General features: G+C 44.1%; 2 protein-coding genes across 3 annotated transcripts in view; both read right to left on the reverse strand.

Moving 5' to 3' along the window:
* The window catches only part of inpp5b (inositol polyphosphate-5-phosphatase B), a 131,390-nt gene extending 130,303 nt beyond the window's left edge, over positions 1-1,087 (reverse strand). The window contains exon 1 of one of the 2 annotated variants that reach the window (XM_079837289.1): positions 247-1,087. The gene's annotated coding sequence lies outside the window, so the exon portion shown is untranslated. The remainder of the gene's footprint in view (positions 1-246) is intronic. The other variant, XM_079837292.1, reaches the window with a different exon arrangement.
* A 3,685-nt stretch (positions 1,088-4,772) lies between these two features.
* The window catches only part of LOC307138379 (uncharacterized protein), a 28,569-nt gene continuing 10,876 nt past the window's right edge, over positions 4,773-22,465 (reverse strand). The window contains exons 8-12 of the mRNA XM_079836652.1: positions 16,450-16,533; positions 16,169-16,331; positions 15,987-16,075; positions 15,799-15,894; positions 4,773-6,126 (exon numbers count right to left, since the gene is read on the reverse strand). Coding sequence (XP_079692778.1) covers positions 5,875-6,126; positions 15,799-15,894; positions 15,987-16,075; positions 16,169-16,331; positions 16,450-16,533 — 684 coding nt within the window. The 3' untranslated portion in view covers positions 4,773-5,874. The remainder of the gene's footprint in view (positions 6,127-15,798; positions 15,895-15,986; positions 16,076-16,168; positions 16,332-16,449; positions 16,534-22,465) is intronic.

Consider the following 22,465-nt stretch of genomic DNA (forward strand, 5'->3'; position numbering starts at 1 on the left):
ATTGTCTATGAGCTGTGAGTTAGTGTGTAGTAGTGCATGTGAATGTGAGTGTCTATGAGCTGTGGGTTAGTGTGTAGTAGTGCATGTGAATGTGATTGTCTATGAGCTGTGAGTTAGTGTGTAGTAGTGCATGTGAATGTGATTGTCTATGAGCTGTGAGTTAGTGTGTAGTAGTGCATGTGAATGTGATTGTCTATGAGCTGTGAGTTAGTGTGTAGTAGTGCATGTGAATGTGATTGAACTCACGCGTGTTCCTGGTCCTGCTGCACCAGTCCGATCAGTTTGCTCTCTCTCACATCATTGAGTAGCGAAACACACTCCACAGCATGTGCACGGCTGCTAAGGACATCTACACACTCATTACAACAACATGCATTACATTTCGAACAAGCTAAATATTAGTCATAATATACTATTATAATATACAGCCATTTTTTGTTACTGTACATTGGCGACATCTTGCGGACATGTGAGGAATGACACACTGAATTTCCCTTTTCCCATTAAAACTGGGCATGCTCAAAAAACACAGGAGAAATATGCTTAGTAGGATGCATTGTAAACACACATTAGCATAATTATGGACTACGCGATATTCGTTATAACTCAAGGTTGATCTACATGGAGTGTGTGTGTAAAGAGTGCAAAGTTTCGCAACAACCGTAAGTTCCTCTGTCGATTTCAAAAGCACGGCTTTATTTAGGACATAAACAGAAATAACGGTCATGAAAGGATACTATTTTGCAGTTTTCCCCTTCGGCCAAAGTCTCTTGAATGGCCACGGACTGATCCATTCTTCACAGCAGGTCTAGAGCCGATACTTCACTCGCAAGTCGTGTGGTTTAGACCCATTTAAAGTGTGTGTGTTGGCGGTTTCCTCCGCGACTTCCCGTCCGAACCTCCTCAGTGCCACGCAGCAGCAGCCTCGCGCTCATCTTCATCTGTGGATCGCGGCATCTGCAGTCGCTCGAGCGGAAACACTTCTGAGCTTCCTCTTCTTTAAATGTATTACTTTTCTTCTGACCGCCGAGTCTGCAGAGAGAGACTCCAAACTTGTCCGAATCCGCGGTCTCAGATCCCACCCACTGCTCTTCCACGCCACACGCGCTAGTTGGCGCTATGAGGAGTTTAATTTTAACTCAAATAATCTGATATGTTTGGATCATATTGGTCCTACTGCTTCTGAAATGTACTGTATATAGTACTGTATGCGTGCTGGGAGTAATATGCTGATGTTCTGTATAGGGTTAGGGTTCTGTTAAGTATCAAATACATATATCTAATAAGTAAAGTCGAATTAACTATTACAGTGCATACTGCACTACATACTACACTATTACAGTGCATACTACACTACATGCAACACTATTACAGTGCATATTACACTACATACTACACTATTACAGTGCATACTACACATACTTCACTATTACAGTGCATACTACACTACATACTACACTATTACAGTGCATACTACACTACATACTACACTATTACAGTGCATACTACACTACATACTACACTATTACAGTGCATACTGCACTACATACTACACTATTACAGTGCATACTACACTACATGCAAAACTATTACAGTGCATTTTACACTACATACTACACTATTACAGTGCATACTACACATACTTCACTATTACAGTGCATACTACACTACATACAACACTATTACAGTGCATACTACACATACTTCACTATTACAGTGCATACTACACTACATACTACACTATTACAGTGCATACTGCACTACATACTACACTATTACCGTGCATGCTACACTACATGCAACACATACTACACTATTACAGTGCATACTACATCACATACTACACTATTACAGTGCATACTACACTACGTACTACACTTTTACAGTGCATACTACACTACATGCAACACATGCTATACTATTACAGTGCATACTACACTACATGCAACACATGCTTTACTATTACAGTGTGTACCACACTAAATACTACTCATACTACACCATTACAGTGCACAATACTACAGTGCATACTACACTACATACTACTCTATTATAGTGCATATTACATTACATTGTATAGTATGTGTTCTATGTAGTGTAGTATGCACTGTAATAGTGTAGCATGTAATGTAGTATGCACTGTAATAGTGTAGTATGTGTTGCATGTAGTTTAGTATGCATTGTAATAGTGTAGCATGTAGTGTAGTATGTAGTGTAGTACATACTGTTATAGTTTAGTATGTAGTGTAGTATGCACTGTAATAGTGCAATATGTAGTGTAGTATGTAGTATGTACTGTAATAGTGTAGAATGTAGTGTAGTATGTACTGTAATAGTGTAGTATGTAGTGTAGTATGCACTGTAATAGTGTACTATGTAGTGTAGTATGCACTGTAATAGTGTAGTATATAGTAGTATGTACTGTAATAGTGTAGTATTTAGTGTAGTATGTACTGTAATAGTGTAGTATGTATTATGTACTGTAATAGTGTAGTATGTAATGTAGTATGCACTGTAATAGTGTAGTATGTAGTGTAGTATGTACTGTAATAGTGTAGTATGTAATGTAGTATACACTGTAATAGTGTAGTATGTACTGTAATAATGTAGTATGCACTGTAATAGTGTAGTATGTAGTGTAGTATGTAGTATGCACTGTAATAGTGTAGTATGTAGTGTAGTATGTAATGTAATAGTGTAGTATGTACTGTAATAGTGTAGTATGTAGTGTAGTATGTACTGTAATAGTGTAGTATGCACTGTAATAGTGTAGTATGTAGTATGCACTGTAATAGTGTAGTATATAGTGTAGTACGTACTGTAATAGTGTAGTATGTAGTGTAGTATGTGCTGTAATAGTGTAGTATGCACTGTAATAGTTTAGTATGTAGTATGCACTGTAATAGTGTAGTATGTAATGTAGTATGCACTGTAATAGTGTAGTATGTAGTGTAGTACGTACTGTAATAGTGTAGTATGTAGTGTAGTACGTACTGTAATAGTGTAGTATGTAGTGTAATAGTGAAGTATGCACTGTAATAGTGTAGTATGTAGTATGCACTGTAATAGTGTAGTATGTAATGTAGTATTCACTGTAATAGTGTAGTATGTAGTGTAGTATGTATTATGCACTGTAATAGTGTAGTATGTAATGTAGTATGCACTGTAATAGTGTACAACCCCAAATCAGAAAAAGTTGGGACAGTATGGAAAACGCAAAAAAAAAAAGAAGTGATTTCTAAACTTACTTTGACTTGTATTTCATTGCAGACAATATGAACACAAAATATTTCATGTTTTATCTGGTCAACTTCATGTCATTTGTAAATATGCATCCTTTCCTGTCATTCAGACCGGCAACACATTTCAAAAAAAGTTGGGACAGGAGCAATTTAGGGCTAGTAATGAGTAATGAGGTAAAATGGTTAAATAATGATGTGATTTGAAACAGGTGATGTCAACAGGTGATTGTGATTATGATTTGGTACAAAAGCAGCATCCAAGAAAGGTCTAATCCTTTAGGAGCAAAGATGGGCCGAGGATCGCCAGTTTGCCAACAAATACGTGATAAAATGATTGAAATGTTTAAAAACAATGTTCCTCAAAGAAAGATAGGAAGAGATTTGGATATTTCACATTCAACAGTGCATAACATAATTAAAAGATTCAAGGAATCTGGAGGAATTTCAGTGCATAAAGGACAAGGGCGCAAGCCTAAGCTGAACAACCGTGATCTCCGATCCCTCAGATTTGGGGTTGTAGTATGTACTGTAATAGTGTAGTATGCACTGTAATAGTGTAGTATATAGTGTAGTATGTAGTATGCACGGTAATAGTGTAGTATGTAGTGTAGTATGTACTGTAATAGTGTAGTATGTAGTGTAGTATGTACTGTAATAGTGTAGTATGCACTGTAATAGTGTAGTATGTAGTGTAGTATGTAGTGTAGTATGTACTGTAATAGTGTAGTATGTAGTGTAGTATGTACTGTAATAGTGTAGTATGTAGTGTAGCATGTACTGTAATAGTGTAGTATGTAGTGTAGTATGTACTGTAATAGTGTAGTATGCACTGTAATAGTGTAGTATGTAGTGTAGTATGTAGTATGCACTGTAATAGTGTAGTATTTAATGTAGCATGCACTGTAATAGTGTAGTATGTAGTGTAGTATGTACTGTAATAGTGTAGTATGTACTGTAATAGTGTAGAATGTAGTGTAGTATGTACTGTAATAGTGTAGTATGCACTGTAATAGTGTAGTATGTAGTGTAGTATGTAGTATGCACTGTAATAGTGTAGTATGTAGTGTAGTATGTACTGTAATAGTGTAGTATGTAGTGTAGTATGCACTGTAATAGTGTAGTATGTAGTGTAGTATGTACTGTAATAGTGTAGTATGTAGTGTAGTATGTACTGTAATAGTGTAGTATGCACTGTAATAGTGTAGTATGTAGTGTAGTATGTAGTATGCACTGTAATAGTGTAGTATGTAGTGTAGTATGTACTGTAATAGTGTAGTATGTAGTGTAGTATGTACTGTAATAGTGTAGTATGTACTGTAATAGTGTAGAATGTAGTGTAGTGTGCACTGTAATAGTGTAGTATGTAGTGTAGTATGCACTTTAATAGTGTAGTTGTAAATGTATTCTAGTGCTGAGTATTGAATATATCTCCTCATAGTCGTTCATATAGATGTAACTCAGACTGGTGTGGGTGATTTTTTAGGAGAATGTAAAGTACAAGAAAATGTACAAATAAACGCCAGACTGGCTCCAGAGAAGATAGAGTTTATTTATTCATTTGAAAAGCAGTTATTAAGATCTATTGCTTGTGTAAAGGTGAAGCTGGTTATCATATCATGCAAATATAAATATCAGTATTCGGTTGTTTCCAGATGAAAGCAGTACAGAGAAATAAAGACCAGCGCAACCTTTATCCAGTCGTGTTATCCTGCAGTTATGAAATCAAATGCCATACAATAAAATACGTTTAGATCTGTACACTTACATTTTTAATAAACACATTTCTCTGTAAAAATAAAGCTTTATGTTTATGAGCTTTTACCCACAGGCTTTCATATGTCCAATATTATAAATATTTTACATTGTCTAATTTCCATTTAGATGTGTAAAGTGCGTGTTTCATGTGTTTGGCGTTACATATCTATAACTCTGCATTATTTAAGGGTGAAATCTGCCTGGTTGAAAAATCAGTTTATCTTATATAATTATTAGTATCAGAAACTGGATTATCTAAGCATGCTACGGATTTTCTTTGGAGTATTTATGAGTAATATGGAATATAAATGTTGTTGTTGTCACAATAAATATATATTTTTAGAATGCACAAAAGAAAATACGAACAAGAAAAATAAGCTTCAGATGATTGACTGCAATCAAACGTGATACACACACACACACACACACACACACACACACACACACACACACACACACACACACACACACACACACACACACACACACTGTATTGATTTTTCACCGGTTTGCATTGTGTTTTAGGGTTGAAGGACTTGTCCTTTTCTCCGTTATTGTACAGAGTTGTATTTTAATGCCAAAAAAAGAGCAATAATTAATAATAGATGCAAACCTCACACTCGTTGCTTCAGTGTTGATGTATTCCTTGGTGGATGGTTTCAGTGAAATAAAGAACCCAGCAACAGATTAGGCATCTATACACATATATACACATGCACACATTCTGCTTCTCACACTGATCTTGTAGAGACACACACATTCCTTCATGCTTATATCACAAATAATGTAAAAGTGACAGTAAAAGAACAGCTTTAAAACAAACATACACTCTCCTATTAAGAAAACTAGGCTTTCCCGGATTGCCTGTAAAAGCGACTCAGGTGAAGACTCTCGCTATCCAGAGGAGCAGAAGAGAGGCCATGAGCAGCGCTGGAGATTGGGGACCCCTGGTGGCGGAGCTGGGCATGTTCACGTCCCCGGTCAGTTTGAGGCACGAGGCGGAGGAAGTGGCATTGCAGCACTCCAGGTAGCAGGGAGTAACTGAGGCTGAACAGGCGGTCATCTTTCTGCAATCGTCACTGCAACCTCCTAGCCAGCTCTCTGTGGTGCCAGTTGTTGTCCTTTTTAGCTAAAACATGAAACAATGATTTGCTTTGATTATTTTAGCATGAGAGCTGATCGTTTAACATGGTTTAAAGTCAACAAAATGAAAATGGACCATATTTACTGGCTCTACTAGAGCAGGTTTTCCTGCTGTAATGTTGATTATCTCCTCATATTCTCCATTATTGCGGCTCCTCTCTTCCCAGTCTGTCAGTAACGCTCGTTTACTTCCTGTCTCTATGAAGCCCCTCCTTCTGAAAAGCACACTGTGCTCTGATTGGTCACCTGAAGCGGTGTGTTGTGATTGGTGTTTGGGAAACGCCCCGCCCCTTACCATAACCGGCAGTTTCAACACACGACTAACTAACTCAACCAGGCCCCGCCCCTTTATTCTGCTCATGAATTATTATAATGAGGAATATTGTGATGTGTTGTTTCCTGAAGAAAATCAAGATGGAGGGAAACACTGACACAGAATATGGTGGCAATATTATCCTGGACGAGCCTACACTTGTTTAAACTTAATGTAAATGTTCGAGCTCTTTAATGTCAGGTGGATTCTGATTGGCTGAAAATGTTTTTAATTGTTTATCAGCTGGAAAAAGTTTATTCTTTGGACCAAATAATTAAAAAAAAGTTTTCTTCAAATTATATTTAGAGTTATACCAGGGTTATTACCGGTAACTAAACCTAAAAACATTGGTGCTAATTGAAATAAAGCTGAAATTAAAGAAAATATAAATATTAGTTGAAAAAAAGTAACGAAAATTAGAAATATTGCCACTTTCATAAGCTCGCCAGATCCCTCCTCTGTTCACAATGCGTTATCCTATCAAGGACTACAGTGCATCCGGAGAGTATTCACAGCGCCTCCCTTTATCCACATTTTGTTTTGTTACAACCTTATTCCAAAATGGATTCAATTAATAATTTCCCTCGATATTCTACAAACAATACCCCATAATGACAACGTGAAAGAAGTTTGTTTGAAATCGTTGCAAATTTATTAAAACACAATCACATGTACAGTATTCACAGCCTTGGCTCAATACTCTGTTGAAGCACCTTTGGCTCAATCACAGCCTCAAGTCTTTTTTGAGTTTGATGCTAAAGCTAAAGCTAAATTTTTGGGCAGTTTCTCAAATTCTTCTGTGCAGGACCTATCAAGCTCCATCAGGTTGGATGGGGAGCGTCGGTCACAGCCATTCTCAGATTTCTCCAGAGATGTTCAATCAAGTCTGGGCTCTGGCTGGGCCACTCAAGGACATTCACAGAGTTGTCCCGTAGCCTCTCCTTTGTTATCTTGTCTGTGTGCTTAGGGTCGTTGTCCTGTTGGAAGATGATCCTTCGCCCCAGTCTGAGGTCCAGAGCGCTCTGGAGCAGGTTTTCATCAAGGATGTCTCTGTACATCGCTGCATTCATCTTTCCCTTGAACTCCCAGTTCCTGCCGCTGAGAAACACCCCCACATCATGATGCTGCCACCACCAATCACTGTAGGAATGGGATTGGCCAGGTGATGAGCAGTGCCTGGTTTCCTCCAGACATGACGCTTGCCATTCAGGCCAAAGAGTTCAATCTTTGTTTCATCAGACCAGAGAATTGTGTTTCTCATAGTCTGAGAGTCCTTCAAACGGGCTGTCATGTGCCAATTACTGAGGAGTGGCTTCCCTCTGGCCACTCTACCACACAGGCCAGATTGGTGGAGAACTGCAGAGATGGTTGTTCTTCTGGAAAGTTCTCCCCTATCCACAGAGATACGCTGGAGCTTTGTCAGAGTCACCATCAGGTTCTTGGTCACCTCCCTGACTAAGACCCTGTTTGGCCGGCTCTAGGAAGAATCCTAGTGGTTCCAAACTTCTTCCATGTACGGATGATGGAGGCCACTGTGCTCATTGGGACCTTCAATGCTGCAGAAATGTTTCTGTACCCTACCCCAGATCTGGGCCTTGATACAATCCTGTCTCGGTCTACTGACAATTCTTTGGCCTTCATGGCTTGGGCTGTGCTCTGACATGCACTGTTAACTGTGGGACCGTATATAGACAGGTGTGTGCCTTTCCAAATCATGTCCAATCAGCTGAAGTTACCACAGGTGGACTCCAAACAAATTGTAGAAACATCTCATGGATGATCAGTGGAAACAGGAGCACCTGAGCTCAATTTTGAGTGTCATGGCAAAGGCTGTGAATGTTTATGTACATGTGATTTTTTTCATGTTTTATTTTTAGAATTTTAAGGAAAATAATGAATTTAATCCATTTTGGAATAAAGGCCTGTACACACCGGGACGAATATCGCGCGCGCTTATCGACAGCGTTTTTCGTGATGTTTTTCGGCACGTCTTAAGTATTCACACCCAAGTGATTTCCACTGGCGATGCGCCGAGTGAACGTGCACATTCAGTAGATAGCGCTTAACGCTTAGCACTTAACGCTTCTGACAATCGCTTGTCACACAGAAAAAGAAGAGAGACAGTATTTACGTGCTTGCCAAAACCACAGATATATTATGTCTATGGCCAAAACCATTCACACACTATTTGTTAACTGGCAAGCAGCATTAGCAGTTCATCTTCTTCTTTGTCTACTTACTACTTCTTCGTCGTATCAATGTGTGCTCGGCAAGACCGTTTTGTGCTTGAGCGCCACCAAGTCGTGTTTTACTGTCACTTCAGCAGCTCCAGGCACGTCAACAAAAGAGCTGATCTCATTGGTCGGCCAGTTTTTAACGCGCTGCGTCAAAATAAAAAAACGAGGTGTTTTTAAAAAAATGACGCTTTTACGTCTGGCATTTTGCGCGTCGGTGTGCACACTCACATTGCCGCCCTTTGTTTAGTCACGAGGCGTTAAACGTCGGCGATAAACGCGCGCGAAAATCGCCCCGGTGTGAACAGGCCTTAAAGGTGCAACATGAAATGTGGAAAAAGTGAAATGCTGTGAATACAGAACTTTCCAGATGCACTGTATTCTTAAGCATCACTTCCCCACACTCAGTTGTCTGGTCTTGTCTGTAACTAGCGAGTAAAGGACTTACCTGTATGACTTACCTGTTGTTGCCGATTCTCCTCGATCCTCTTCCTCTGCCGGTCATCCTCCCCTTCAGCTCCACCAATCAGGACAACACAAAGACTGTTACTTATCAGCTAAGTTCAATAAATCTCTCAACTACTTTGCTTTACGTTTCTGTATGCTCATTCCTGTGGCGAGCTTCAAAAAAGCTCTGTGTTGAACTCATCCTCCGTGTCTGTCCCTCATCCCGTGTGACTGAAGAACAGACCAACGGTGGAGCGGCTTTCTTCTACAGTATTCTCTCATTTTCGAGATGCAGCCGCAGCAGTTCCAAACAGATAGAGCTAAAATAGCATTTTACATCTTATTGCTCTCTGGCCGCACCCTGCAATGGGCGAAAAACTATTTGGGATCAAGTAGGACCAGTCACTCGCACCATCGAAACCTACATCTCTCATTTTAAGGAGGTTGTTGGACATCCTGTGAGTGAAGCTTCTATCAATGATCAGCTCTACAATCTGTGACAGGGTAGATCTCTCCAGATCCGCACATTGGCTGCTGCGTGTGGCTGGAATGAAACCGCTTATCATCGAGGAATAGCATCCATCTTTGCAGCCCCATATATACAAAATGACCCCATGGGATTGGAAAACCTCATTCAATGCTACATCCGGGTGGCACAATGCATTTAAGCCTATCAACAGAATGTATCAATCCTGCAATCCCTGCTGCCAAGCCAGACAAACTGCCCTCCTGGACCAGTAGACAAACCTATGTTCATGTAGACTTGTTTCATCTCTCACCATCTGAACGATATTGCCACATCCTAAATCACTTGTGTCTCTACTGTGGAGGCCACCTCCTATCTGAATGTCCTGTGCTACCTCCTTGTCCAGCGGTGAGAGTTATCCAATCTCTACCAATTACCACTTCCCCACTTAATACCATCGTAACAGTGACCTGTGCTCACCTTTAAATTACAGTCAAGGCCCTTGTTGACTCTGGTACCGTGGAGAACTTAATCTCCGAACAACTCCTCAGTCAACTCGACCCCTTGGTCAAGGCATCATCACTCACCATACATCTACCCTCACACTCTGCATCGGATGTAGAGGAGATCTTGCTGCTGGTTCTGCACAGCTCAACTGGGACGCCCTTGGCTTCAGATTAACTCCTCAAATATCCTGGACCACCGGTGAAATTCTGACCTGGAGTAAGAAATGCTACCTCGACTGTCTTCAGCTTCCCAAGAAGTCCCTAAAACCTGCATGGGTGCACACCGTGGCTCTCAATGCCACTACTGTTGATAGCCCTTCAAGTTAGAGCAAGACTACCATTCCAGCTGAGTACCAGTCGTTTCCAGGATGTCTTCAGTAAGTTACTGGCGGCTAAACTACCACCTCACCGATCATGGGACTGATCTTCAATCTTCAGCCAGGTGCATCATTGCCCAAAGATAGAATCAATTCGCTTTCCATCCCAGAACAGAAGGCCATGGGGGAGTAAGTATAAGAGGCTCTTCACCAGGGCTATATCTGCCCTTCTACCTCCCATTCCACTTTGAGTTTCTTTTTTGTGGCTAAGAAGGAGAGAGGCTTGCATCCATGTATTGATTATTGAGTACTCACCCAATACATCAAGTACCAATATACTCTTTCTCTGGTTCGTGCAGCCCTCAAGATGCTTCAAGGGTCCAAGATCTTTACCTGCATGGCGTGTAAAACCTCATCCAGAAATGGAGGGGAGATGAATGAAAGACCGCCTTCATAAAACCCACTGGGTACTATGAGTACTGGGTAATGCCGTACGGGCTAGCCAACTCACCTTCCATATTCCAGGGATTTATAAATGAGGTGTTCCGGGAGTACCTCCCTTGCTTCATGATGATCTAAAGTACATTAATGACATCCTGATCAACTCCCGGAACAAGACTGACCATAATCTCCATGTTACGCAGGTCCTCCAAAAGCTTCGGAAAAACATACTCTCCCTCAAACTTGATAAGTGTGAATTTAATCGACCCTCTAAACCAGTGGTTCTCAAATGGGGGTACATGAAGGCACTCCAGGGGGTACGTGAGATTTTAAAATATAGCCTACATACATTTAAAAAGTAGCATCCATGCAAAAATCCTTTAAAAATAATTCTTTAATAAATATTTCAGGAAAATATAAGTATAAGTTCATAAAAAGGAATTTTATATTCAGTAGGCTATTCAATTTCATTATCCTAAAAACCCAGAGTCTCCCCCATACCAGGATGGTTTGACCCAACCTGTCATATGCCGCCTGGCATCACCTGTCAATCACTTGGATCAACGATAGGGTGACCAGACGTCCCCGTTTCCCAGGGACAGTCCCGGTTTTTAATGTTCTGTCCCCGACTGGAGTTGTCCCCGGAAATGTCCCCATTTTACAGCAAACAACCAAACAACAACCCGCAGATATATTGGAAAAAAGCGCCCAACCAACATACAGCTGCTACGCTGACTCTACTTGGCCGCGCGCACGCGCGCCGCTACTACTTCATGAAGAACGCACCGAGTCGAGAGCAGACAGAGCGTCATTATCGTCAAATATCAAAAGAAACCTTGTTGTCACTTTCAATGTAGTAACATACTAACTATTCGTTTTTAATTTAAAGTAATATTGTTTGTATGTGCTTTATAACAGAGCCTCAACAAGGTGGGGGATTGTTTTGTCCCCAAAAGTTCCGCAGTCACAACGCAGTGATTACCACACATCTGAACTAACTTAAATATAAAAACCTTAACCCCAAACAATTACACTTGAAACCAATTATACATGTGCAGAATACATATACTTTCTGCTTAAAATAATCCTAAAATGCTTAATAACAAGACCAATTAAGGATAGTAAGAATAATTTTAAAGCATAAACGTAAAACTTTTGAAGTAAAATAAGTAATTTATATAGTATAAACTTAAATACAATTATAAAATGTTACAATATTTGTTGAATAGTTTTATTTATCATATTTATTTTATTTTTGTAATGTGTTTTTGTTCATTTGTGTGACAATATTGTTTTGAACTGCTTATTTAGCTTACCATTACCGTTTTCATTGTTTGTTTGTTTTTTGTGTTTTTTTATTGTATTAAATCCAGACCAAAAATCCTAATAATCAAACTAAATCATAATACTTATTAATGTTAATAATAATATACTAATATAATAGGACTCCACAACAACAAAAACATTCAAAAATGTATTGTCCCTGTTTTTTACATTAAAATATAATAACAAATGAGATTTGAGTGATATTTTGACCACTCAAATCGGAAATTTTCCCGTTTTCCATTTCAGAAATATGGTCACTGTTTTCACCACATTAGTTTGAATCACTACATTTTAGTGATGAGAAATATTTGCAATACATTTAGTCATGGATTATTATCATTTAAAATGTTCGAAATAGTTTATTTTTTTCAAATGTTTGAATTTTGTATGTGTTTATCTGTTCCAAAGTTTAATAAATCAGACACTGATGGCACAGTGCTGTTTTAAGTCTAAGTCTTTTCTTTTTTTTTTGCGCTGGTTAGGGTTTACTTGGCTGAAAAAATATTTCACAGGGGTACATCACTGAAAAAAGGTTGAGAACCACTGCTCTAAACAGTTCCTCAGAAACATCATCAATGCAGACAGAGTGCAGATGGACCAGGGGAGATAAGAAACTGGTCCATTCCCTCCACAGAAAAAGAACTACAACGCTGCCTCATATTAACCAACCATTAACCTCCTTACTCCGCAATAAGCCCAAGTCTCTGTTCTGGACAGCAGCAGCCACAACCACCTTCCAATGGCTGAGGGAAGCATTCATCACCACACTCACACTCATCCACCCTGATCCAGAACGTCCTTATGCCATAAAAGTTGATGCATCAACCTCGGGAGTAGGTGTGGTTTTGTCTTAGAGGCAGGGGAATCCACCGAAACTTCTTCTCAAATAAACTGTACCTAGCGGAGCAAATGTATGACATTGGTAGCCTAGATGAGCTTTAGATGAGTGGCGCCATTGGTTGGAGGGAGTGAAGTACCCCTTTGAGGTAATTACCACAACCTGGAGTACCTGCGTGAAGCGCGGCGTCTGAATCCTCATCAGGCCCGATGGCCATTATTCTTCCCCCGATTCAACTTTACAGTATCCTACCAACCGGATCCAAGATTGTGAAGACAGACGCCCTCTCTCGTTTGCATTCTCCAGACTCTCCGACAGTCCCTGCTGAGAACATCCTTCCTCCTTCCATAATCATCAGCCCTATCCAATGATCCCTCGAGGAACAAATTGCCAAGGCCACTCAGTCTGATCCTGCTCTGCTGTGAGGTCATGAGGGAAAGCTCTATGTTCCATCCTCTCTCCGCCTTGGAGGCATTCAGCAAACCTTCTCGCTCCTCCGCAATCGCTCCTGGTGGCCAATTATGTCTCAGGAAGTTCATCGGTTGGTACAAGGATGTCCCATCTAAAGATATCTCCAAATATCTTTATAAACACCTATTGTAGCGAAAGGTCCCACCTAGGTCATCACTGACTTAACTGAGTCCGAGTCCAGGACCAGGTCCTTCACATTCATTCTAGTGGTAGTAGATCGATTCTCTAAGGCCTGCCACCTTATCCCAATAAGGGGACTACCCTCCACATTTGAGACACCCGAGGCCCTTTTCCAACAAGTCTTCAGAAACTACGACTTAACTGAAAATATAATTTCCAATCGAAATCCCAATTTATCTTAAGGCTGTGAAAGTCGTTCTTCAATCTTCTAGGTGTGTCAATGAGTTTAACATTCGGGTATCACCTGCAATTGAATGGGCAAATGGAGCGGTAGATCTAAGAGATCTGCTGCTTCCGGAGAACATACTGCCATTACCATCAGCACAGCTGAAACCGAAACCCTCCCTGGGCTGAGTACGGACCACCACCCGACTCACTCCATTCCAGTGTGTGTTCGGCTTTCAGCCGCCCCTGTTTCTCTGGTCCATTGGTTCTCTGGAGCCATTGGAGGTTCCAGCCATTGACTACTGGTTTAAGGAGAGTGAGAGGGTTTGGGACTCAGCTCATGTCCATCTTCAACGGGCAGTCCGACCGCAAAAGAACCAGGCCGAGAAAAAGGTTATACCTTAATTCTTTTATTCAATATTATTAAGGACAAAAATATTCATATAAAGAATAAAAAAAGAAAAGAATGATACTTATTATAGGTCAAAATAAAATGTAATTTCACCATAAACAAAATTTCAAATGGTTTTAATATGAAAGTAGAATTTTCACTTAATATAAAAAAATAGAAAAAAAGTTTATTTATTTTTTTTTCTATGTGGTTATTTCCTTTTAGACAAACTGAAAAAAAAAACATGGTTTAGACCATGATTTTCGAATAGACTAATATACATCCATGCCGATCAGGCATAACATTATGACCACTGACATGTGAAGTGAATAACACTGTTGATCTCTTCATCTCCTGTTAGTTGGTGGGATATATTAGGCAGCAAGTGAAAATTTTGTGTTCAAAGTTGATGTGTTAGAAGCAGGAAAAATTGGCAAGCGTAAGGATTTGAGCAAGTTTGACAAGGGCCAATTTTTGATGGCTAGAGACTGGGTCAGAGCATCTCCAAAACTGCAGCTCTTGTGGGGTGTTCCCGGTCTGCAGTGGTCAGTCTCTATCAAAAGTGCTCTAAGGAAGGACCAGTGGAGAACCGGCCACAGGGTCATGAAGGACCAAGGCTCAATGATGCACGTGGGGAGCGAAGGCTGGCCCATGTGGTCCGATCAAACAGACAAGCTACTGGAGCTCAAACTGCTGAAGAAGTTGCTGGTTCTGATAGAAAGGTGTCAGAATAAAAAAAGGTCCAGAATACCCATGTCCACCGCCCAAAGCACCAACAGTGGCACGTGAGCATCAGAACCGGACCACCGAGCAATGGAAGAAGGTGGCCTGGTCTGATGAATCACATGTTCTTTTACATCACGTGGATGGCCGGGTGCGTGTGCGTGGCTTACCTGGGGAACACATGGCACCAGATGCATTATGGGAAGAAGGCGTGGCGGCGGAGCCAGTGATGCTTTGGGCAATGTTCTGCTGGGAAACCTTGGGTCCTCCATCCATGTGGATGTTACTTTGACACGTCCCACCTACCTAAGCATTGTTGAGCCCATGTCCAGCCTTTCATGGAAACGGTATTCCCTGGTGGCTGTGGCTCTTTCAGCAGATAATGCGCCGCCACAAAGCACAAATGCTTCAGGAATGGTTTGAGGAGCACAACAATGAGTTTGAGGCGTTGACTTGGCCTCCAAATTCCCCAGATCTCAATTCAATCTGTGGGATGAGCTGAACAAACAAGTCCGATCCATGGAGGCCTCGCCTCGCAAGGACTTAATGGATCTGCTGCTAACATCTTGCTGCCAGATACCACAGCACACCTTCAGGGGTCTAGAGGAGTCCATGCCTCGATGGGTCAGCAAAAGGGGGACCAACACAATATTAAGAATGTCATGCTTGATAGGTACACACAAATTACATGGTCCTTTTCAGTTGATTCTCAATGATTATTTAAACATTATAACTACATATACTAATCTAATATAAAGAATGATTAAGGTGTTAAACGTAACTAAAAACATTTATTAAACATTAAATTAAGAAGTAAATATGAAGATTGTTTTTTTTTACCATGCAATAATCCTGACCAACGGTACACGTTATGATGGTAGGGTTGGATTTGTAACACATTGCCCCATCACACTTGATATTATGACACTTCTTGCCCTTTTGGAAGTAAAGAAAGTATACAAAAGTCAGAAACTGGCAGTACATGTTTATTTGTGCCAACAGTGACAAATGGCTATGTGTGTTCTTACATTGGGTGCTAGGGTGACTGGAACCGTGGTCTTTGTGGTTGTTGCAGTGGTAGTGGATGTTGTTGCATTGGTAGTGAATGTTGTTGCAACTATTAATGACAAGATGGCAGTAATAAAACAGTCAATATTCAAAGGTTACCACTCACATATATTTGAGATAATAATACATAGTTTGAGGTTACCTGTTGTACTGACTAAATTGTTCAAGACAAGCATAGTGCCGTTGATGCAGTTGGTGGTGTTGCAACATTTCCAGGAGCAATTACCGGTAGCCGTGTTCCCGCAGGACGTGCCACATGGGGCACTGCAGTTGACAGAGTAACTTGTGCTACCCTGTTTCATTACCTGAAGCACAACAGAGCAAGATGCAACTTTAAATCATTACAGGTTCATGAGCACATGATTTGCATGATTCAATTTCCACTGGAGGATCCCATCTGAAATTGGCACACGGTGGACTGACCTCACAGAAACTAGAGTTGGGTAGGCAGGCATTCATGAACTGGACGGGACAATCTGTAGTGCAATCAAATGCTGGACAGGACACCTTTTAGGGAGGAATAAAGTTACAATTAAATTCCTACATTGTAAGCATTTAAGCTGCTGTTGAGGTGGATACGGGTCAGGCTAGGACAGGTGCTATATGGGTAAGTTTAAAAGTAAAGGGCAAATGGATGGATGATGTTTTTTAAATATAAGTGCAATATTAAAACTTGTATTTACACATTAATTGCACTGTAAATGTTAGTACATTTTAGTTAAAAACACTTAAAATTCCCGTATTATGTTTTTTTTTGTAACAGAGCTGTTTGTGAATGTAAAAGTTTCTGCAAAGTTATTGTCTCCTATAAAACATTCATTCAGTCTCACTTCCTTCTGAACCTCCGTAGATTTGTAGCTAATTTGCATAACACCAGCCTCTGTTGTTGATTGGCTGAACAGTGTCTGCTTTGCCCCGCCCTCAAACACTGTAGTTGTGTTTGAGACTGGAAGAGTCTGGTTCATGTTGTTCGTCTGGAGAAGATTTACATTTACATTTATGCATTTGGCAGACGCTTTTATCCAAAGCTACTTACAGCGCCCTTATTACAGAGACAATCCCCCTGGAGCAACGTGGAGTAAAGTGCCTTGCTCAAGGACACTCTGGTCGTGACCGCCATCGTCATCAAAGAAATGCAACGATGGGTGCAGATAATGATATAGCCTAACATAAATTAATATTGTAATTTACTTTACGTTCAAATTGAAAACCATATAATAAGCATATACATTTACAAAACACACAGTATAGGCTATCTAAAACATATAATCAAAACATTGTCCATTAGTTTTATTAGTTTACTTATAACCTGTATTGACTATGAACAGATTTGAAGCTGCACCTGTCATTCAATATGAAAATACTTTGATTTGGTTAACTATTTTTGTAGGCTATTCTTAATGGTCTTTGTAGCGTCTCATCTCATGCGCTTTCTTTCCCAAGTGCAGCTGCACAGTAAACATTCCTGAGGTAAAAAAAGTAAAATATAAAACATGACAGCCCTCAGGTGCTTCTCAACACTTTTAATTTGTTTACATATTCATAAAATATAATATACAAATGTAACAGTTATTGCCATAACCATTCATAAATACTCTAAATTGTATAATAACTATGAATGTTCAAATGCATATGTAAACTCCTTAATCGCAGAGCGGTTTAAAAACTCTTCCAACCAACAGCTCTGCACCATCATTAGTTCAGACAGGTGATGCACGCGACGCCGACGCGCAGAGACATGTGGGTGATTTTCACTCTCTACTTCCTGTGAAGTGATGTATCGATGTTCCCTTCTTCCCTGCGCCGTTCGCAGTGCCCTTCGGACTGAACATGTTCGCTCCCTTTGGATTGGAATCTCACTTAAGATGGCGGAATACCCTCTGAAGTTCACTTCGCAGTCCACTTACGGTCGAACGGAACGCTCCTTGAATCTTATGATTTATACAAAACAAACTTGATGTGAACATTTGCACACCTGTACGCAATCTTTGAGCCATGCGTACGGACATTTTGGAGACAAAGCAGTTTGGCGACACCAATGGTGAGCTGAGGGACTTACGCAGATCTGAAGGAAAACCACTTTAAAGGTGCAGTGTGTCAATTTTAGCGGCATCTAGTGGTGAGGTTGTGAATTGCATCATGCACCGCTCACCCCTCCCCTTTGAGCACATAGAGAAGCTACGGTGGCCGACTGTCACAATTCACCATTGTGAGTGCCCGTGGTTACCACCTAGGGCACTCCACCCCGGACTGTCACTCCATCAAGGACTACATCTCCCATAATCCTTTGCCCGGACTAATCTGCACTCATTGGTTACATCCACCTGTGTCTCATTACCCTGTTCACCTCACCCTATATAAGCCTGGTTATCTCATTCATTCATTGCGAAGTCTTGTTAGTTGTATCACTGCATTTCTGAGCGGTTTCCCTGGGTTCTTGTCTCTTGGTTTTGGATTACTTGCCCGTTCTGTGGATTACTTTTTTGCTATCTCTCCTGTCTTGTTTGCTTGTTTGGACTGCTTGCCTGTCTATGACCTTTTGCCTGTTTTTTACTACGATTGTGGATTACCCTTCAATAAAGCTGCATTTGAATCCTCAACCTTTGAGTCTCAGAGCAGTACGTTACAGAAGTCTTCGCCAAGCATGGATCCAGTAGTATGTCTCGTCCAAGGAACTCACTCACTCGAGGACCACATCAGAGACTTTCTGAACATTGCAAACATCACCAACCTCCCGGACTTCATGTTGATTTACTTTTTTTGCCATGGACTCAATAAACCGTTACAAACCAAACTTGTCCGTGATGGTCCTCGAGGGTCCCTGAACGAGTTCCTTGATTATGCCCTCGCAGAGGACGAATGCAGCAGTCCCATCATGGCCGCCATTCCAGAGTCTAGCCCCGTCCTGGTCTCCGTCCAGACCCCAGTGGCATTTCCTGTTTCGAGTCCAGTGGTTTCGAGTCCAGTGGTCCCGAGTCCGGTGGTCCCGAGACCTGACATGGCCAGGAGGGCTGTGCAGGGGTTTTATGCGGTGGTGGTCTTGCGTGCTTTGGAGGAGCACAGGGCTTCCTTCAGAACTTCGGAGGTTATTCCTGAGCAGCCCACGGTCGTCCTGGAGGAGTTTCCAGAGCTGCCGAGGTGCATTGCCTTGCGATGGCTCCAGCCACTGACCAGCGTCCAGAGAGGGCTCCGACCCCTGTCACGAGTCCAGAGAGGACTCCGACCCCTGTCGCGAGTCCAGAGGGGACTCCGACCCCTGTCACGAGTCCAGAGAGGACTTCGACCCCTGTCGCGAGTCCAGAGGGGACTCCGACCCCTGTCGCGAGTCCAGAGGGGACTCCGACCCCTGTCACGAGTCCAGAGAGGACTCCGACCCCTGTCCCGAGTCCAGAGAGGAATCAGACCCTGTCATGAGTCCAGAGGGGACTCCGACCCCTGTCACGAGTCCAGAGGGGACTCCGACCCCTGTCCCGAGTCCAGAGAGGAATCAGACCCCTGTCACGAGTCCAGAGAGGACTCCGACCCCTGTCACGAGTCCAGAGAGGACTCCGACCCCTGTCACGAGTACGGAGAGGACTCTGACCCCTGTCACGAGTCCAGAGAGGACTCCGAGTCCGGAGAGGACTCCGACCCCTGTCACTAGTCCAGAGAGGACTCCGACCCCTGTCACGAGTCCGGAGAGGACTCCGACCCCTGTCACGAGTCCGGAGAGGACTCCGACCCCTGTCACGAGTCCGGAGAGGACTCCGACCCCTGTCACGAGTCCGGAGAGGACTCCGACCCCTGTCACGAGTCCGGAGAGGACTCCGACCCCTGTCACGAGTCCGGAGAGGACTCCGACCCCTGTCACGAGTCCGGAGAGGACTCCGACCCCTGTCACGAGTCCGGAGAGGACTCCGACCCCTGTCACGAGTCCGGAGAGGACTCCGACCCCTGTCACGAGTCCGGAGAGGACTCCGACCCCTGTCACGAGTCCGGAGAGGACTCCGACCCCTGTCACGAGTCCGGAGAGGACTCCGACCCCTGTCACGAGTCCGGAGAGGACTCCGACCCCTGTCACGAGTCCGGAGAGGACTCCGACGCCTGTCACGAGTCCAGAGAGGACTCCGACCCCTGTCACGAGTCCAGAGAGGACTCCGACCCCTGTCACGAGTCCGGAGAGGACTCCGACCCCTGTCACGAGTCCAGAGAGGACTCCGACCCCTGTCACGAGTCCAGAGAGGACTCCGACCCCTGTCACGAGTCCAGAGAGGACTCCGACCCCTGTCATGAGTCCAGAGAGGACTCCGACCCCTGTTCCGAATCCAGAGAGGACTCCGACCCCTGTCACGAGTCCAGAGGGGACTCCGACCCCTGTCACGAGTCCAGAGAGGAATCAGACCCCTGTCACGAGTCCAGAGAGGACTCCGACCCCTGTCACGAGTCCAGAGAGGACTCTGACCCCTGTCACGAGTCCGGACAGGACTCCGACCCCTGTCCCGAGTCCAGAGAGGAATCAGACCCTGTCATGAGTCCAGAGAGGACTCCGAGCCCTGTCACGAGTCCAGAGGGGACTCCGACCCCTGTCCCGAGTCCAGAGAGGAATCAGACCCCTGCCACGAGTCCAGAGAGGACTCCGACCCCTGTCACAAGTCCAGAGAGGACTCCGAGTCCGGAGAGGACTCCGACCCCTGTCACGAGTCCAGAGAGGACTCCGACCCCTGTCACGAGTCCGGAGAGGACTCCGACCCCTGTCACGAGTTCGGAGAGGACTCCGACCCCTGTCACGAGTCCAGAGAGGACTCCGACCCCTGTCATGAGTCCAGAGAGGACTCCGACCCCTGTCACGAGTCCAGAGGGGACTCCGACCCCTGTCACGAGTCCAGAGAGGACTCCGACCCCTGTTCCGAATCCAGAGAGGACTCCGACCCCTGTCACGAGTCCAGAGGGGACTCCGACCCCTGTCACGAGTCCAGAGAGGACTCCGACCCCTGTCCCGAATCCAGAGAGGACTCCGACCCCTGTCACGAGTCCAGAGAGGACTCCGACCCCTGTCACGAGTCCAGAGAGGACTCCGACCCCTGTCACGAGTCCAGAGGGGACTCCGACCCCTGTCACGAGTCCAGAGAGGACTCCGACCCCTGTCACGAGTCCAGAGAGGACTCCGACCCCCGTCACGAGTCCAGAGAGGACTCCGACCCCTGTCACGAGTCCAGAGGGGACTCCGACCCCTGTCACGAGTCCAGGGGGGACTCCGACCCCTGTCACGAGTCCAGAGAGGACTCCGACCCCTGTTCCGAGTCCAGAGAGGACTCCGACCCCTGTCCCGAATCCAGAGAGGACTCCGACCCCTGTCACGAGTCCAGAGAGTACTCCGACCCCTGTTCCGAGTCCAGAGAGGACTCCGACCCCTGTTCCGAATCCAGAGAGGACTCTGACCCCTGTTCCGAATCCAGAGAGGACTCCGACCCCTGTTCCGAATCCAGAGAGGACTCCGACCCCTGTTCCGAATCCAGAGAGGACTCCGACCCCTGTCCCGAGTCCAGAGAGGACTCCGACCCCTGTTCCGAATCCAGAGAGGAATCTGACCCCTGTTCCGAGTCCAGAGAGGACTCCGACCCCTGTTCCGAATCCAGAGAGGACTCCGACCCCTGTCATGAGTCCAGAGAGGACTCCGACCCCTGTTCCGAGTCCAGAGAGGACTCCGACCCCTGTCCCGAATCCAGAGAGGACTCCGACCCCTGTCACGAGTCCAGAGGGGACTCCGACCCCTGTCACGAGTCCATAGAGGACTCCGACCCCTGTTCCAAGTCCAGAGAGGACTCCGACCCCTGTTCCGAATCCAGAGAGGACTCTGACCCCTGTTCCGAATCCAGAGAGGACTCCGACCCCTGTTCCGAATCCAGAGAGGACTCCGACCCCTGTTCCGAATCCAGAGAGGACTCCGACCCCTGTCCCGAGTCCAGAGAGGACTCCGACCCCTGTTCCGAATCCAGAGAGGAATCTGACCCCTGTTCCGAGTCCAGAGAGGACTCCGACCCCTGTTCCGAATCCAGAGAGGACTCTGACCCCTGTCACGAGTCCAGAGAGGACTCCGACCCCTGTCACGAGTCCAGAGAGGACTCCGACCCCTGTTCCGAGTCCAGAGAGGACTCCGACCCCTGTTCCGAATCCAGAGAGGACTCCGACCCCTGTCATGAGTCCAGAGAGGACTCCGACCCCTGTTCCGAATCCAGAGAGGACTCCGACCCCTGTCATGAGTCCAGAGAGGACTCCGACCCCTGTTCCGAATCCAGAGAGGACTCCGACCCCTGTTCCGAATCCAGAGAGGACTCCGACCCCTGTCCCGAGTCCAGAGAGGACTCCGACCCCTGTTCCGAGTCCAGAGAGGACTCCGACCCCTATTCCGAGTCCAGAGAGGACTCCGACCCCTGTTCCGAATCCAGAGAGGACTCTGACC

The sequence above is a fragment of the Gobio gobio genome (genome assembly GCF_949357685.1).
Source record: "Gobio gobio genome assembly, chromosome: 15".
NCBI lineage: Eukaryota > Metazoa > Chordata > Actinopteri > Cypriniformes > Gobionidae > Gobio > Gobio gobio.